This window comes from Fusarium graminearum, chromosome 2 (assembly GCF_000240135.3).
Source record: "Fusarium graminearum PH-1 chromosome 2, whole genome shotgun sequence".
Lineage (NCBI taxonomy): Eukaryota > Fungi > Ascomycota > Sordariomycetes > Hypocreales > Nectriaceae > Fusarium > Fusarium graminearum.
The window spans coordinates 8,269,922-8,287,347 of NC_026475.1; the positions used below are offsets into that span (position 1 = coordinate 8,269,922).

Below are 17,426 nucleotides of genomic sequence, written 5' to 3' on the forward strand. Positions count from 1 at the left end.
ACAGGAATAATATTTATGGTTTCCTTCCATAAACGACATAAATAGGCCACCACCCATGTATAGCTCGGTTCTTCATATCTCTCCTAACATCTACCAAGAAAATCTCGACCTGCTCTGCGGTCCAGCCCAAAGCACGGGTGAATAGAGCAAGACTCAAACCCGAAGCTCCATTACCAAGATTTTCATAATTCCACAAGCCTTGGTTGTTTGTCAGCATGTTTCAGAAACTCTAGGTCAAATGTTGAAGAAGACTCACCCATCTCCTTGAACTTGGGATCGCGTGGCCAGGGATTGGTTGGCCACTTGTAGATAGTCTCAACGATATCCACAAACCCTGCATCGAGTAGTTGCTGCTTATACCGTAGACAGCTGTCCAGAGGGGCTCCGAACTTGTCAGCTGCTTCGAGCATCAGGTCACCCCATTTGGCAGCTGCACATCCCTCAGGAATAGTATCGTCATCAGAGTGGAGTTGTAGAATAATATCTGATAATTCAAGCCAACCGCCTGACTCCAGATTGCTTTTCAAGATGTGAGATGAGCTGGTCATGACAATGATGGGCGTGGTTGACTTACTCGTAACTTTGTTGGATGAACTTCGGCCAGTCGCGAATTGATCCTGTCATCATGCGAGCATAAATCATGTCGAATTTGTACGAAAACGTCCACTGATCTTCTATGTCATCGATGTAAAATGTGAGATTAGGAGGAACGCTAGCACCGATGTAAGTAAAGATACCGAGACGGAATGTTGAAGTTCTCATACAAGCTGGGTTGTGTGGGGCTGAGATCGATGCCGACAACCTAGCAATAAGTTAGATGATGTCGCTGGTAAAGGTGTTTGGACAGTTCATTGATAGGACAGCTTTCGGGACCACTTTACCTGTGCTTCAGGATGATCTTCAGCTACAGGCATAACACGTCGTCAGAAGTGAGCTCAACAATACTTGATAACAAGGCAACAAACCATAATCGATAGCCCAGACACCGGTCCCAGTTCCAGCATCTAGAACTCTTCGGGGCGAAAACCCTGTGCTTTTTGGTAGGTTGGAAAGTTTCCCGTCAAACGTTAGGGTAAAGAGCATATGCTGTAGGTCTGTTTCGTGACTGTGTTAGTGGGACGTGATGAGAGAAAGGTCGAAACATACCGAGTCGATCATTCTCTGTCTATTCGGATGGAAGACATGATTAGTTAATTCTTCATGCTTCTCATCGTATATAGATCGAAAAACAGTCGCTGGTATCACAAACCTCATCATTCGGCAGCACATATCCTTGAGAACCAACGTTAGTCATAAATCCTGGGTAGTGCGTGCTCGTAACGACTGACTTCCTTCCTTGAAAGCATGATAAGATCTACCGTTTTCTTGACGATGTCTCATAATACTCGAAGCAAGCGATTCCGATGAACTCGCCAGAGACTGTGGTAGTACTTTTAGTAAATGAATTCCTGACATTTGGTCGACAGTCATCAAGTGATGGAGCAAACATACCAGGGCAAGGGCAGAATCAGCATCGCTATCAGTATCATCTTGCGACTAGAACTAATTAGCTTCAAAACACCAGATACGGTTAAATGGGCTGGTATTTGTTATTGCATGCGCGGCACGGACTGTGGACTCACATCGGCTACTAAGTGGTTGGGATGATCGGCGATGCCTCCATCTTGAGGCAGATCACGGGGAGAAGACATAGTTATGGTGGTGTTGCAAAGAGGCAATTGAAAAGGAATGGTGGAACGGTTAATTCGGAGTTGCTGTATGATCTGATGTCAGGCATTTGTGTATTTTTCTGTCTCGGCATTGAAATGCGCCCGTTTCCATTGATTGGAGACGGAACCAAATAGGCCCGGAGACTCACAGTGCTTGCTCCAAAGAGTAGCATTGACAGTTGCAGGGGATGACATCGAACCCTCACATCCGAACGGAGCGGGTCTTGGCGGAAGGCTTTCCCATTGGTATCTCTGTATATCCACAATCTCAAAGGAGTAGGGATCGTCGTGTCTGTGTCGTTCGACAGCACCGAGACCAGGTTTTCAGGCATAGAGATATCATCCGCCAGGGATTAAACTCTAAACTTGACAGATAATTGCTTACACTGTAGAGCACCTAACAGCCTGGAGACGTAAGCGAGGTTGTCTCGGAGCGGGGCTTTGCATCACAATTGGATGGTCTGTGAGGCACAGGAAGATATATATTCACTCATAAAGAACATGTGCTTCTCGCGTATGCATTAGCCAGCCAACTGCATCCGCCAGTTTGTCTTGATTTTTTTTGTTTGGTTACCTTCTCTGTTCTGATGGGTTTCATCCAGCTGGATTCCAGAGGTTTCGCCCTTGTTGGCCTCCTGGTGTTTGTTGCTTATGTTGTCGCAACGCTTCGCCAATGGGCGCGACTGAGACACTTCAAGGGGCCCGCTCTCGCTGGGTTCTCTCAGTTGTGGCTTATTTCATGTGTTGGTGGCGGTCGAACTCATCTTGACCTCTGGGAAGCATGTAAGAAATATGGTAAGTTGTCTAACGGGCCTTGGATATCGCCAAGCCACGAGATTGATCCGTCCCAACACTCTGTTGTATCTATTGCATATTATTTTCGCAATTGATTTATTGTATAACCTGCTCCATAACTATGTCCTATCATCAATTAACACCATCCGCAGGAGATATCGCGCGTGTTGGACCAAACGACCTCATCACCTCGGATCCAGACTTGATGAAACACATGCTCAATGTTCGCACACTCTTCCAACGCTCAAACTGGTACGATGCCATGCGACTAGATCCCACCAAGGATAACGTTCTATCTCAGCGCAATGACGATTTGCATGCCAGTACTCGTTCCAAAATGGTCGGAGCGTATTCCGGCAAAGAAGTTGATAACGTTGAGACGACCGTCGACACCAACGTTGAGCGCCTTATCGACTTACTGGACACAAAATACATTGCTAAAAACAAAGCCTTCGACTTTGGCTACAAGGCGCAGTATTTTACACTAGATGTTATCTCATCCCTCGCTTTTGGCGAGCAGTTTGGTGATTTGGAAACTGACTCTGATGTCAATGGTTACATCAAAGCGATGGAAGAGAGTATGCCTACTATCATTGTTACGACTGTGATGCCATGGATGATGAAACTGTTACAACTACCTGTTTTTAAATCTATGCTACCGTCGGAAAAGGACAAGGTCGGTGTTGGTAGAGTTATGGCTATTGCTAAGAGAGTTACGGCGGACCGTTTCGGTCCCAATCCCAAGGAACACAGAGACATGATCGGCTCTTTTATTGCCCGAGGACTACTTCAACACGAAGTGGAATCAGAGATTCTCATGCAAATGTAAGTAACAGGATATTGCACGTTCCACTCTCGAGTATCTCTAAGCGCTGACATCTGAATAGTCTGGCCGGAGCTGATACTACAGCAACCGCAATTCGGGCAACCGTGCTGTATATCCTCTCTACACCTCGAGTGATTGAGAAAATGCGAGCCGAAATTGATCAGGCTAGACCTAGTTTGCCTGTCATCACAGACAGCGAAGCACGTGCCATGCCATATTTGCAAGCTGTCGTCAAGGAAGGTCTTCGAATTCATCCACCAGTTGTCGGTCTCATGTCAAAGGAAGTTCCTGCCGGTGGTGATACCTTCAAAGGAAAGTACTTGCCAGGCGGAACAAAGATTGGATATTGTGCTTGGGGAATATTCCGCCGGCGAGATATCTGGGGTGAGGATGCAGATGAATTCCGTCCTGAACGCTGGCTTGAGAGCTCAGAGGAACAGCTTCACCTAATGGAAGGCACTCTTGAACTTGTCTTTGGTTATGGACGATGGCAATGTCTGGGAAAGACCATTGCACAGATGGAATTGAATAAGGTTTTCGTCGAGGTAAGTGAATGCTGCTCCTGTTGAGATCCAACTCCGATATTCCGCTTACTAACGTTGTCGTTCACCTACAGCTTATCCGTCGCTTTGATCTTTCCGTGGTGAATCCTATCAAGCCATGGCACTCAATCAATGTTGGGGTTTTCTTGCAATCTGAATATTGGATCCGAGGATATAGACGGATAAATTGACACTAGCAAGTGTTTATCATTGCCTCTCCAGCAGAGCTTGTGGTATGAATAGGGTATGAAGACTTAGTAGTGCGAAGAAAATAGTAATCGTAGTATTTCTTATCTCACACTCTGATCAGGGTTGTTATATAACCCAATGACCTTCTCCCATGTAACCAACTGCTGCCTAAACACAATATCCTTCTCAGCTTCACCTCGCTGAGGCACGTTCTTACAAGCAAGCGCATAGAACGGTGTCCGCTGCCCATGAACCATACGATTTTTGCTGACGCGAACTGGCATGTTGCCGTGATTGTCCCCGTTAGCACTATCGTCACCTTCCCCTGCAGTTACTTGAGGGCGTAGATCTAGACAAACAAGTGCCGGCCCACTCTCCATCAATACCTCTAATACAAGTAGCCCACTGACAAACAGAGTGCCGATATTGGGTTTCACATCTATCGAAAACCCCTCAGCCCCAGTGTTGGAAAATGCACTGTTGTACGGTCCTCTTAGAATCAATGGCCATTCCTTCTCCGACGACAAAAGCTGCATTATAATACCCTGCTCGTCTATATTTGTGACACTAGCGAGCTCATGCACACTCCTGCATGTCACACGTCCTTTTAAAAAGTCTCTCCAGGTCCATTCACCAACGCGTAGACTCTTAGATACCAGAATGATGAAACCAGCGATGATCCAAGCAAACATAGTGATATTGAAAGGGTCAACCCCGTCAATCCTGGAACCGACAAAAAAGCCAGCCATCAATCCGCCCAGAACAAGTATTGAGCAGCCTGCCATGACAGACACGGTATACTTCAGACAGCTCACACTGATTGCCTGCTCTTCGACTGCCCATCCACGAGCAGACAGTGAAACCTGCCTTCGCATAGACTCGGACTTGTGTAGCTCCTTTCGGGCAACTGCAGTAAAGTTCCAACGCGATGAAGTATCATGGCGGTCTCGGAGCGATGAGAGAACTCTGTTGCCGCTATGCAGAATGAAAGACTGTGATAAGGGCCGACTGTTCTGAAGCGGTTGTGAATTCGACTGAACTGGTAGGTTGGATAGGCTGACAAAAGCTGCATACTCTTGAACTGAAGTAGATACTCTTGGTAAAACAGTTGATGCACGCAATTTACTACACACCTTGACCATGTCCTCCGTCAGTGATGGGTCCATGCATGATATAACAACCATGATGCTGACAATATCTGTCATTGAACTTATCCGGAAGCTCTGATCTGGAAACGACTTTTTCATTCCGATTGATAAAGTGCATTGGTTTCTAGATGCTTGGACATGTGCAACAGAGTTCTCATTGATGATCTTTACAGCATCCATAATGAGGTCGAAAGCTCGTTGGTACATGGCTACTGCAATGATGGATGACGACCCTGAGATATGACCAGGTCGATTTTGGTAGGCAAGTGTGGGGAGGTTACGTGAGCCCATTGCAAAGATAGTAGCAGATGTTTCAAACTCGTCGGTAGATCTACCACGCGTGTTTCGGGTATTCAAGTCGGTAAGAATATGCCATATGAAGCGAAACAACCACGTGGAGACTGAGGCCATGTCAGAGACATAGTTCACGACATAGCTATCACTGCTACCAGTCGTGATACCACGTATACCATTTCGAAAGGGAGGATGATCAGGGTGAGGGTTGTCTAAGGCAGGCGCTGTTGGAACCCAGTAGTTACGACGATGCACAGAAAACCGGTCGAGGCTCTGGTTGCCGAATGCGGGAAGGCTGTGTGATAGAACCTTGAGCTTTGTTGAAATCTTTGCAATTGTAGTGACAATAATGCTTATCCAGTAGACTTGGCGTTCGTCGAACCCTTTTAATATTAAACGGGCCAGTGTGGCAGTGATGTAGTCCACCAGGACGTAGTATGCAGGCGCATCGTCATCATTTACTGACGCCAAAGGTATAGATTCACCAGGAACCGGCTTCTCTTGCACCATTGGAGCTGTGTTATTACCAGCGTACCGCATGTAGTTCGGTTCGTAAGAAACACGTTCGCGCGCTCTAACAACATGTGTCGGTTCGGGCCTCGCTCCCAACCTCTCCTGCAGTTTATTAAAACTTCGGTCGCCAATGGAGTCAATTGATGAGGCCGCTATAGCCATCGTATCATCGATACCGTATATAGATAAAGCACATAGCATTTGATCTGAGAGCTTTTCAAGGCAATCGAATCCCAAAGTGTCAATGGCGGAAGGCAATACATGGTTATGACTCGAACTTAATGGTTCCTGTGTCTCGTCCAAGCTGTCGATCAATCGAGCAACTTCTAACTCCCACAAATATTTCTCGTCATCGTCGTTGATTCCGTAGGGGGAAAGGTCGCCGAATCTTGGTGGCTTGAGTAGAATATGAGAGGGAGGACGTTGAGGCTTTGACCTGCCCGCTGAGTCGCTCTGCGTAATGACTCGCAATGATCTTGCAATGGTGAGAACCTCATACCCGAGTTTCGACTTGGAGCCTTGACCTGTGTCATGTTCTTTTGTTCTTCCGTCATTCGACTGATGCTCTTTGCTTGTAGTGCTACGGGTCTTGACTCCCGAACCCGAAGAAGATGACCCCATAATGGGAAGATGCCTATGGGTGTTGAGATAAATGAGTTGTGTGTCTAACGTAAACACAGGGGGGCTACTACAAGGTATCAATAATTTATTCTCTACAGGGCGGGGTAATGAGAAATGCGGGTTAATGTCCAGTTGTGCACCAAGACCAAAGTCCTGAGCAGGTTCCAACTTGACTGCATGTAAGCAAGCGTAAGTTAACCAATAAACAAAAGACACGTCAGCTATTGATAAGAACTTATTAGGAAAGTAACAAAACTACTTGGTAATAATGATCCCCTCTTGACTATTCTTCGTGAATTAACACTATGCTATACCTCTCTCAATGATAAGCAGGATATCACTATTTTATTACATTCCTGGCATTAGAAACTAGTCTACCAAGATGCCAATCTCAAGCCAAGTCTCGAACTTTACGGAGTTTCAGAAAGTAATACAAAGGGGTCGCATGAGTACGGTCCATGAGCATAGTGCAACAGCATCCAACGATGACCCGATGCATTCGGAAGGGCCAGGTAATCAATACCCTTCATTTCATCAATCATTACTTCGTGAATGCCAACAGAGAGACTCAATGTGACAGCATTTTACTAACTATCTTTCAAAGAAACATCTTCACATGCTGAAAACACGAGACAAGAATATTCCGATTACACGGAAACATCCTCAAATGTTGACGACACGAGAGACAATATCCTCATATTCTTGCGCCAGACTGTCCAGTGGGATGACGGATTGATGGGTAATGTTACAAGTTTTGAGATTCCAAATGAAGACTGGACATTATGGGAAAGACTCACACCCGACGAAGAACTAAGAGCCTGGGTCTGGCACCAAAGAGGCATAGACAGGTTAGGAGTCAGGGTGGTTGATCAACTCGTGATAAGATCCTCAGATTCCGATTTGCAGCTCTTTCGGGAAGTGGACGATGAGGTCTATGGTTTGTTAACAAACATTCCTTGGAGTATTCCTTACAATGACTTCAACTATATGAGGGCGCATAGTATTGCCATCGACGAGAAGGATTACAAGAACCTATTCCACCTGGCCAACGCTATCATGCATAGGATCAAAACCACACCATTACCGAAATCTAAGCAGATTCTGCAAGCGGTGTTAAACTTCATAAAGGATATCTTCCCCGATACTAAGAAAATCCAGGAGGATGCTCTTCGTACTGGCCAGGTCCCGTTCTCACATGTCTGGACATTATTCCGTCCTGGCACTATTGTGTATGAGAAACGAACTATACCGCCGCGTCACAATATTTATGAGCAATGCTTTAGCGTTAATAAGCTTGAGGGATCTGTTAGTCGATATGACAACACTAATGTCCTTTGCTTATCTCTGGCAGAAATGGTCTATTCCTACAGTATGTCTAATGAGCCTGGTCCAAGGATGATGTGGACAACTCGCCACATAAGGCAATACGGTGGTTTGAAAGGCATCACCACCGAGGACCTGGGTATCATACCCTTGAGCATAATTCCTCCAGAAGAGAGAACTGCCATAGAGGCGAGGCTCACACAAAGAGGACGACAAATGCTACAGATATCAAGAATGCCGTTCAGCTTTTGGAACTACGACGGACCTTATGGGATCGTGCATCAAGTAGTAGGACGTGGTATAATGGAGGAAGCACAGTATGCCTCTCGAGGACGCCGGTGGCAAGTTAGTATAGCACCACCCCACGGTGATACGGATGTTTGACTGACCGGACTCCTATCCAGAAGCATACTCACGAGAATATCGTGATTGACATAGCCTCTTCCACTCAGCACTTTTCAGAGCGGTTCAATAGATCGATCAACGGCTTACATGACGTTGAGCCTGACCGGAATAATCAGACATCAAGAATCATGCCACGAGTCGGTGCTGATAATTATACTGGAACAGGTGCTAGCTCTAATTGCGAAATGTCCCTCTTGATATGTCGAGGACATCTGCCCGGCTATCTACTCTCTTCGAGTATATACGCCGTAGGTGTTTTGATCTCAGAGCTGCGTCAACCAGTTTGGGAACCGCGAACTCATCCAGCGCTAATGACGTCCTTCATGCCGGATACTACTTTGTGGCACGACCTAGTACAGGGTTTCTTCGAGTCGAGTAACAACGAAATAGTAGAGGCCAGAGGGTATGGAGCACGTAGCTCTGGGCTCATATTGGCACTAGAAGGGCCTCGGATTGTGACTATCTCTATGGCGAACCGTAAGTATATTCCCTGTGGACACTGACCCTTCAAGACATAGTACATCAGAAGTATAACTGACTTTACGTAAAGAAATCACAAATGGACTTCGGAAACCTCTGGTTATTTTGAACTCCTGGAGAGATGACCAGACACTCAAAGAGGGTACAGAAACAGCATTTAGGTGGGGAGCAATATTGTTCGTCGATGAGAGAAACGTTTCTACAGACCATCGATCTTCAAGAGGAAAGTCGATCCCGATTTCTATGTTCAGCACTTCAATTACTAACTTATTTTAACCCAATCAGGGTTAGATCTAGGCAATCGCGCTTCTTTCTATCCAAGCGTGATGTTAATATCATGCAACTCAATAAGTGAGCTAGGGGATTATTGCGCGGGGATGATTGATGGCATTGTCAAATGCCCTATTCCTTTGAAAGAGCAGCCGTCGGCTCTCTGGAAATTTCATCTCTCTCAGCACTTTGCAGGTTTGTTAGAATGCATACTAGCTCAACAGTTACATGATGCATATGCGCTCCTGGCTCAGATTGAGTCCCGTGAGTCACGGATTGAAAAGGTCATATCAACAGCCCAGAGACTAGCAGTGGTTGAAAAAGCACACTTCTCTGTTCGGCATGTCCTTCTCACAATAAAGTCGTCGGTATCCCCAGATGAGCTTCAGAAGCTTGAGGATTTAATAAAAGAAGAAAATGATGGATTAGCGAAGTAATTACAATAGTAGGAGTTGCAATCTCTATAGCTATTTCCGAGATTGTCACTTGCAGGTAGTAATGTGCGTGATATTGTATGACCTTCACGTTGTTTTAGACATGAAGCACAGCTAGATTGATTTTGACTGATACTGCTATCTGTTCTCATACACGATCAATATCACCATGAATAGCCACAACTCTGATAAACCTTCCCATACAGCCCGTTCATGAAACTTGTTGATGAGAGAAGCAATCATAATTTCGGCTTTGTGAAATCGGTTAGAGACGGTTGTACTTCTTGCATTGTTTCACTCACCTTGAGAGCATCATTGATAAACAACTTAACAGTTGCAGCAGAAGGGGTAGCCGCGGAGGTAGCAGCACTTGCGGCCATTCTGGCAGCCGGTACAGCTTGTTCCTCGGCAGGCTTGTCGAGGAAGAAGTTCGTCGCGAGGAACCTTGGAGATCTGCTCATCAGTCATGTCTGGCACAGCAGCGGCAACGCTGATGATGGAGGCAATGGCGAAGATAGTGGTAGTGAACTTCATGTTGAAAGCTGGTTGATGTTGTTGGTGGAAGAGGGTTGTTGAGGATGTTGGTTTGATGATGCGATCTCAAGGAAAGAGATGCTTAAGGCTTTTTATATTTCCAAACCGGCCGATACTTCTGTCCTCATTGCCTTCCTATTTTGTCACGAGGGTGTTTCTCATTATCTTGAATCCTCTAGATAACGGGCGGCCGCCGTGTCATGTCTTGGCTAGGATGGTAAATGGAACACTATGCATGTGCAGAGATTTAGTAAACTATCCACGACGGCCTATAGATGCATACATACGAAGCTTACCAGAGATATATGTAACTCTAAATCTTGGTGGGATTAGAGTGTCACTGAGTCTTGCACACCTGCCTAAGTGGGTGTTGTAGGATTCTTGACCATGTCTAAACAGCATCATCATTATCCAATCGCTACTTCGATAACCACGTAAAGTACACCGAAAAATATAACCCGCAGTAAAAAGTAACGTTTGGATCCTACCATCCTACTCTTGGATTGTTAGCCAAAGATTTCCGATAAAATAGTCCAAGGCCACCAATATACTAAGTCGAATCCTTGTACGATACATGCAGAGCCGAGACGCACTTAGTCATATGTTTTTTACAGCTGCTTCCAAGCAGATAGTTACAGTGCATATCTAATTATGCTTATCCAGGAAAGACTTATAGTCCTGACTATAATTGAGTACGTGAGACCCGCAGTATCTGCAGCAGACTAGGAGCGTTTATGTTCCTTTGCCGACGGTCCGCTATGGGGGCTTGAATTAACGACCCTCTAGAGCGGTAGATTTTAGCCGATCTGACTGTATAGAATACCATAGCATGGCAGGAATCCATCTGGGCTTCCATCCGGTAGGCGACGGCTGGATCAAGCTCACAGGCTCACCTGCAACCCACCTGCAGGTTGATCACAGATCGAATCATGCCCTGTACTGCAAGTTACAAGGTTCTATTATATGTTATTATAGTGCTTACTAGATATCTGGAATACCACTAGAAGGATTCTTCTCACAGAAATTTGAGCTACCTTCCTTTACAGGAAACTGGGACTCTGTGCTGTGCCATAAGGATTCTAAAATGACTAACTTGTTTCATCTTGTTGGGTTACATATCTGGATCCCGAGCAGAGTTCTAGATTTAGTTAAGTGCTTACAACTGAATTCATCAGATGCTCATAGCAGTGGCCAATAATTACGGCTGTATAACATTGCTAGCAGGATCTATGCACGGTCGATTCAACTTCATGCGCGAATACGGCAACGGTACTCAGCAATTCCTGGCAAAGTTCTACTAACTCGATAAACTTCTGATCAGTATTAACCTTATCAATGCGCACCTGAATTAGAACGCTGTTGTTGCCTTTCTTTAAGGCTTTCCGTTATTGAATAAGCTTACTTTATCTTGATCCCAATCACAGTCAAAGATACCAATATGTGGGAAAGATCACTTGCAGAGAAGAAGCTCACATTCTTTCCCTTGTTCGTCAATAATTAACTGCAGTTTACGGTCCTTGGAACACTCGTATCAATAAACGAAAAGAGGTTGTGAATTCCGTCGCCTGTTATTGTAATCTCATTTACTCGGTCCAACACATTTCCTCATATGATCTCGTCACCCCAAGCGGTAGTTGATATCTCCATCGTTCCATACAAGTACACATCCCCCTTGAATCAACTAAATTTGTCCTCCTGCCGCCATCAGATTCGCGTGCTCCTCCCTCTTAGCCGTTCTCAGAGTCTTGACTCTCTTCAATTTCTCAAACTTTTTCTGCGCACGCTTGTCTCTTACGCACATGCCTACCAAAACAGCCATGCAGCCGGCAATACACACTGCAAAGATAGACGCCACGACTATTCCTTCCGTTCCAATCTCGTTGTGCTGCTCCATGCATACCGTCGAGCCAGAGTCGGGGTGTATCTCGCAGAAGAGACCCGGGGCGCAGGTGCTGGATGTCATTCTGTTCGTGATGCATGAAGCGCTCTCGGTACGGCCGTCGGTTGTGATGTGGCAGACGACGCTGGTTGAGACGGTTGTACTGTAGCATGATGCTCCCTGCGCTAGAGACGTGAGGGTACTTCTTGTGGATGTGGATGCGGATGTGGATGTGGATGTGGATGTTGGGTCGCTTGATGTCTCTGTGGATGAGATTATTGATGATGAAGAAGATTGCTCAGTCGACGTCGCTTCTGTAGTGGACTCTTCGGTCGTTGACACAGGCTCGTCTGTTGTTGTTGGTTTATCTTCTGTTGTTGTCGGTTTATCTTCTGTAGTTGTTTGTTTGTCCTCAGTAGTTGTAGCCTTGTCTTCTGTTGTCGTCTCTCTCGTCTCAGACTTTGCTTCTGTCGACGTTTCCTTGTCGTCTGTTGCGCTCGTATCTTGTCGTCGCATCCATTGTCGCCATCGTTCTACCAGCGGACCTTTTTGCCATGGATCCTGGTGCGGATGTTTCGCATTTATGTGCGCATCAATGGCACTTGCTTCCCAATGCTGTGCGTCATTATTCTCACGCGCAGCGACAAGTAAGCACTGGGAGGCAATGGTCGCAAACACAATCGACGGTCGCATATTTGATGATATCTAATTCACAAACGTCAATCAACAAAGGTTGTAGAATAAAAACCTCGATGGAAATTCCATGCGACGGTAGTAATAAGTTTCCATACTGTGGTGTGACACGTCTTTGAACCATCCACCTCGTATTTTCCTTGACAATTCAGATGATTCTTTGTTGCGGTTTCTATAAAAAGAACGTTAGGCCGCGCGTAGCGCAGCCATTCTCAGCCCACCAAATGCTGATCTGATCAGCAGTCTTTAGGATGATTGGATAATTATTCTGGGACGTGATGACTGCCAATAGGATTTTCTTTGAGAAGTGAGTGTGTTGTACAGTTGAATGCATGTATCCAGATCCTTTGGGGGAAGAAGCTGACATAAATCATAACATGTGAGTTGTGCATGCATAATAACTCATGCTATGATTACTTTCATTAATGCTGTACTACGTAGCGGATATCGGATTATCTTGATCCGACATAGTAAGGTCCTACAGAGTACTCTGTACAGAGTACGAGCTCGTGGAATTGAGTGCTAAGTTCCGTGCTTTTCATGCGTCGGTTATGGAAAGCTAACCAATTGAAGAGCGACGGAGAAGACCGAGGTCGTGCTAATCGATAAAAGCTAACGGTATGAAGTTAGAGCCTTTTGTGCTCCTGAAGTACAGGGATAGTGGAACATACCGAGCTACCCAACTCTCCGTGAACAGACAACATTCACCCGAGCTATAGGGTAATTTCAGGTAAACAAGGCACCTTGAGATCCTATCCATAGAGCATTCATCAACTCGGGGGTACGATCCTGTCTTTCAGCTGTATGTTGTCTCTATTCTCGTATTTGATCTCTTTGATAAAAGTCACTGATACATTTAGCCCACCTTACCATTAACCTTCTCAAATACACGATAGTATGGAGTACTTTAGAGAAACCCACATTACATTGTGCTTTGTTACACGGGTTTGAGCTCTGTTGTTTCACAGAAGATGGGTACATAGAAATGCCTAGCCCAACAAGCCAAAAAAGACTGAAAAGCTGTTTCAGAACATACAAAGCAACAATCCTGTTTTTACATGCCCAGCCCTCGGCAAACCAGCCAGTGTTCGATACGCAGAGCACTGAATCCAGCCGCAATGATGCAATTCATTGGTAGCGCAATACAGTCAGAGGGTCTCGACCTCGTACGACCAGGGAAATAAGAGATACAGACGTAATCCCAGCGAAGATCATAGGTTCCTGCTGTTGAGAACAGACAATCGCAGATTTGATGGGCATGTGGATGACGGAGTCGGCGTCGCCCTTGTCCCAACGCAGTAAGATCGACAGGGATGCTAGCACCCAAAGCTGGAAAACCTGGACGTCAATCACAGATTTGGCGGTACCCCACACGATCTGTTAGTTCCCGTAATGGTCATGATGATGTCGACGACATTGACAAGCTGAGCTATCCTTGTTTGAAGGGCTGGAAAAGGAATATATGAAGCTGATAGCGTTAGTTAAAGGTCACGACCATCACAACCACCCAACACCAGCGACTTGATACCCAAGCCTCATCTCTTTTGATACCCAAGTACCTCTTCCCAAACCCAACACTCTAACAACACCACAATGAGTAGCCTTGGAGCCAAGGTCAAAGACATTCTCCACAAGGACCGCCCCGACGATTCCACCACTGGCCCCCATCCCCCAGGTTCGTTCCCCACAGAAGACATGGAACCCAGCGAAACTGAGCAAGGCTGGTCCAAAGGACACGAACACAACAAGCTTCACAAGGCTGATGATCCCCGCGGTTGGACAGAGAATGAGACTGAAGCTTCCCGTGGCCATGGATACAAGGACTCTGGTGTCGGAATGACCCAGTCTGACGACCGTACTTCATACAAGCCTGCACAGGACCCCATATCCGAGCGACGCAACGACCCTTTTTCCGAAAGACGCGATGGGCCTCTTTCTGATAGACGCAACGAGCCCCTCTCTGACCAACGAGACGACACTCTGAACAGAACAACCGAGGCTGGTGGCTTGGGACAGAAGGACCCCCTTGCACCATCTACTGAGGAGCACCCCTACTGGGGAGATATTCCCAGCCGGGGAGGTGTTCACAACTCTGTAATTGGCCACGGCAGCCCCGAGGATGAACAGCAACGTCACAAAGATATCCATGCACGCGCGGCCGACCCAACTCAAACATCCGGTACTCTAGAGAGCGGTACCTTCCTCAGCCGACGCGATCGCAACGAGGCCTCCACCAACATTGCACCCTACGGTGGCCGACCCGATGAGCGACAGCACCCTGGCGAGGGAACATCTGGCTCACACTTTAAAGAGGGTCTTGCTGGAGCCGGTGTCGCTGGTGGTGCTGCCTATGGCGCGCACGAGTTGAACAAGCGACACAATGACAACGAGGAGGCTAGAACATTGGGTCAGACTACCGATCGAACTCAGCCCGAGGAGCACAAGCAGAGAGCATTCCCTCTTCTTGGCAAGGACCACAAGGAGCCCCATCACACTGAAAAGGTCAAGGAGGAGAAGCACAAGGATAAGGACCATGATAGCAAGCTCGGCGGTCTCTTCGGCCGAAAGAGCAGCAAGGATGAGACTGCCCGTGTTGAGGAACATGATAGGGACAAGCATCACTCCAAGACTGGCCCTGCTCTTGGTGCCGCTGGCGCTGCTGGAGCTTACGCCGCTACCAGGGATCGTGATGACGACAAACTTCGTGACGCAAACAGACAACATAACCCCTCTGCCCAAGACACGAATAAGGATGACAAGCAGCACGGCAGCAAGCTTGGTGCTCTTTTCCACCGAAAGGGAAGCAAGGATGAGACCTCCCGCACCGAATATGAGGACAAGGACAAGCACCACCACTCCAAGGCCGGTCCTGCTTTGGCTGCTGCTGGCGCGGGCGGTGCTTATGCTGCTACCAGGAACCGACACGACGACGACAACAACCGTCGTGAGACAACTACAGGCGCACACCAGGACCCTGCTACAACCCAGCACACCACCAAGTATCCCGCTGCTGGTCTCGACTCCGCCCGGGACTACAACCCCCAGAACCCTTCTTCCGGTGGAGTAACTCAGAAGCCTTACCGGCAGGAGGATCTCGACCATCACCGAGGATCTGGAATTGCCACTGGTGCTGCCGCAGGTCTCGGCGCTGGCGCTCTTGCCTCGCACTATGGCCGTCGCGACGAGGACCGGTCTGCTGCTCAGCCTCTGTCAAGCTATGACAACCAGAGCTACGACCCCAACGTTACGTCTCAATCTCATCAGCAGCACGGTTCTCACCAGCAGCACGGCTCTCAGCACCCCCATGGTTTGAGCGCACCGGCTGTCGCTGGATACACTGACAGTGGTGAACGTCAAGACACCCATGGCGCACAGTCTGCCAACTTCTCCCACAAGGACCCCGTTGGACAGACTCAACAGCATGATTCCCACCGAGGTGCTGGCATTGCCGCAGGTACCGCCGCTGCCGGCCTCGGTGCAGGCGTATTGGCGTCACGCGCCGGCCGCGATCGTGACGAGCACTCTGGCCTTGACTCCAACAGAGGTTTTGAGAACCAGTCTGCCTATCCCACCGAAGGTTCTGCTATGAACCCTTCTTCTCGTTCATACGAACAACAGGACTCCAACCGTGGTGCTGGCTTTGGTGCTGGTACTGCTGCTGCTCTTGGCACTGGCGCCCTCGCCTCTCGTTCTGGCCGCGAACACGATGAGCGCTCCGGCCTTGGTGCCACCAGAGGCTTCGAGTCAGGCGATGCCTACTCGAGTGAGCGTTCTGCCATGCACCCCAGCTCCCAGTCATATGAGCAGCAAGACTCTCACCGAGGCGCTGGACTCGCTGGAGGTGCCGCCGCCGGTCTTGGAGCCGGTGCACTGGCTTCTCATGTAGCTGAACATAGACGCGAGAACGATCAGTTCAACACCGGTAATAGCCAACGGGAGTTCCAGACTGGCAACACCGGCTCTGGTCTTGGCAGCACTGGCCCTGGTGTTGGAAGCAACCCTGGTATGTACCCTTCTGGGCTCGACTCTTCCAACAAGCAATCACTCCCTGGCTCTCAACACGAGTCCCAGCCTTTCACAGAGCGAAAGCAGGAGCATGACCACACTCTTATGGATAACGCCAACGCTGGAAAGTACAACAAGCTTGCGTCTGGCACACCGTCTGGCATCGCGTATGACTAGATGAGTTGTTGAAGCATGGTATTGGATAAAATGAATGGAGATGATATACGATAATGAAGCATGGTTATTTAATTAAGTTTGATAGTTTTTGGGATTAATCTGATTCCATAATTTCACTACGTTGTTTGCTGCATCTTCAACGTTGATCCCACCCCTGACCTTGATTGGGGCTGTCTAGAGTGTCATTAAACTGTGAGTGATTAAAACGTGCTTCTATAGACGCCCCATGCTTAGAGCTAAGAGATGTCATGGCTCAGGTGGATTGTGTAGCCGGGTGTCACTTGCCGACATGCACTGACCCTGTCCTCCAGGTTAGCGAGAGCGAAGCTGTATCGCTATCTCGTATATCAACCTTATCATGATCAACGCATTAGTTACAAGGGTAAACATCTCTACCTATCTCGTCGCCGCTATGAGATAAGCCCCATTATCGGTCAAGTTAGTCCTGTAGCGCAACGCGGGGTAGATAAATTAGGGCAACTTACAGGCGGACGGAGAATCCGTGAGATTCCGTGTGGGGACGGATTCCTTGACTGGGATGAGACGACAGCAACCATCGACACAGATACCGAGCCCAGTTAGTATGGCC

General features: G+C 47.5%; 6 protein-coding genes across 6 annotated transcripts; 3 read left to right on the top strand and 3 right to left on the bottom strand.

Moving 5' to 3' along the window:
- Positions 1 to 25: 25 nt before the first annotated feature.
- Positions 26 to 1,729, bottom strand: FGSG_02930 (uncharacterized protein). Its single transcript, XM_011324569.1, has 11 exons — positions 1,623 to 1,729; positions 1,492 to 1,536; positions 1,359 to 1,419; positions 1,250 to 1,272; positions 1,147 to 1,165; positions 966 to 1,094; positions 882 to 904; positions 765 to 802; positions 575 to 712; positions 257 to 519; positions 26 to 152 (listed from the first exon to the last, which is right to left on the bottom strand). The coding sequence occupies exons 1-11, from the start codon at positions 1,689 to 1,691 to the stop codon at positions 91 to 93; spliced, it is 870 nt and encodes a 289-aa protein (XP_011322871.1). The 5' UTR covers positions 1,692 to 1,729; the 3' UTR covers positions 26 to 90.
- Positions 1,730 to 2,296: 567 nt separating this feature from the next.
- FGSG_02929 (uncharacterized protein) lies at positions 2,297 to 4,172 on the top strand (the record flags this gene model as incomplete). Its single annotated transcript, XM_011324570.1, has 4 exons — positions 2,297 to 2,504; positions 2,657 to 3,329; positions 3,392 to 3,875; positions 3,947 to 4,172. The coding sequence occupies 4 exons, from the start codon at positions 2,297 to 2,299 to the stop codon at positions 4,061 to 4,063; spliced, it is 1,482 nt and encodes a 493-aa protein (XP_011322872.1). The 3' UTR covers positions 4,064 to 4,172.
- Positions 4,163 to 6,637, bottom strand: FGSG_02928 (uncharacterized protein; the record flags this gene model as incomplete). Its single annotated transcript, XM_011324571.1, has 2 exons — positions 4,163 to 5,134; positions 5,195 to 6,637. 2 exons carry the CDS (start codon positions 6,635 to 6,637, stop codon positions 4,163 to 4,165), a joined length of 2,415 nt encoding a protein of 804 aa, XP_011322873.1.
- A 382-nt stretch (positions 6,638 to 7,019) lies between these two features.
- FGSG_02927 (uncharacterized protein) lies at positions 7,020 to 9,347 on the top strand (the record flags this gene model as incomplete). Its single annotated transcript, XM_011324572.1, has 6 exons — positions 7,020 to 7,149; positions 7,242 to 8,277; positions 8,538 to 8,842; positions 8,916 to 8,987; positions 9,131 to 9,310; positions 9,340 to 9,347. 6 exons carry the CDS (start codon positions 7,020 to 7,022, stop codon positions 9,345 to 9,347), a joined length of 1,731 nt encoding a protein of 576 aa, XP_011322874.1.
- A 2,287-nt stretch (positions 9,348 to 11,634) lies between these two features.
- FGSG_02926 (uncharacterized protein) lies at positions 11,635 to 12,662 on the bottom strand. The gene has a single exon (XM_011324573.1). It carries the CDS (start codon positions 12,653 to 12,655, stop codon positions 11,765 to 11,767), a length of 891 nt encoding a protein of 296 aa, XP_011322875.1. The 5' UTR covers positions 12,656 to 12,662; the 3' UTR covers positions 11,635 to 11,764.
- Positions 12,663 to 14,248: 1,586 nt separating this feature from the next.
- On the top strand, positions 14,249 to 16,970 carry FGSG_02925 (uncharacterized protein; the record flags this gene model as incomplete). The annotated part of the gene is made up of 1 exon (XM_011324574.1): positions 14,249 to 16,970. The coding sequence occupies one exon, from the start codon at positions 14,249 to 14,251 to the stop codon at positions 16,835 to 16,837; it is 2,589 nt and encodes an 862-aa protein (XP_011322876.1). The 3' UTR covers positions 16,838 to 16,970.
- Between the last annotated feature and the right edge of the window lie 456 nt (positions 16,971 to 17,426).

Excerpts from the sequence above, each read along its gene's own strand:
- FGSG_02930 (XM_011324569.1), bottom strand. The coding sequence starts at position 1,691 with ATGTCTTCTCCCCGTGATCTGCCTCAAGATGGAGGCATCGCCGATCAT. Across the intron at positions 905-965 it reads TGTCTGGGCTATCGATTATG|CTGAAGATCATCCTGAAGCA; the intron begins GTTTGTTGCCTT and ends TTATGCCTGTAG. Across the intron at positions 520-574 it reads TTCATCCAACAAAGTTACGA|CAATCTGGAGTCAGGCGGTT; the intron begins GTAAGTCAACCA and ends CATCTTGAAAAG.
- FGSG_02926 (XM_011324573.1), bottom strand. The coding sequence starts at position 12,655 with ATGCGACCGTCGATTGTGTTTGCGACCATTGCCTCCCAGTGCTTACTT.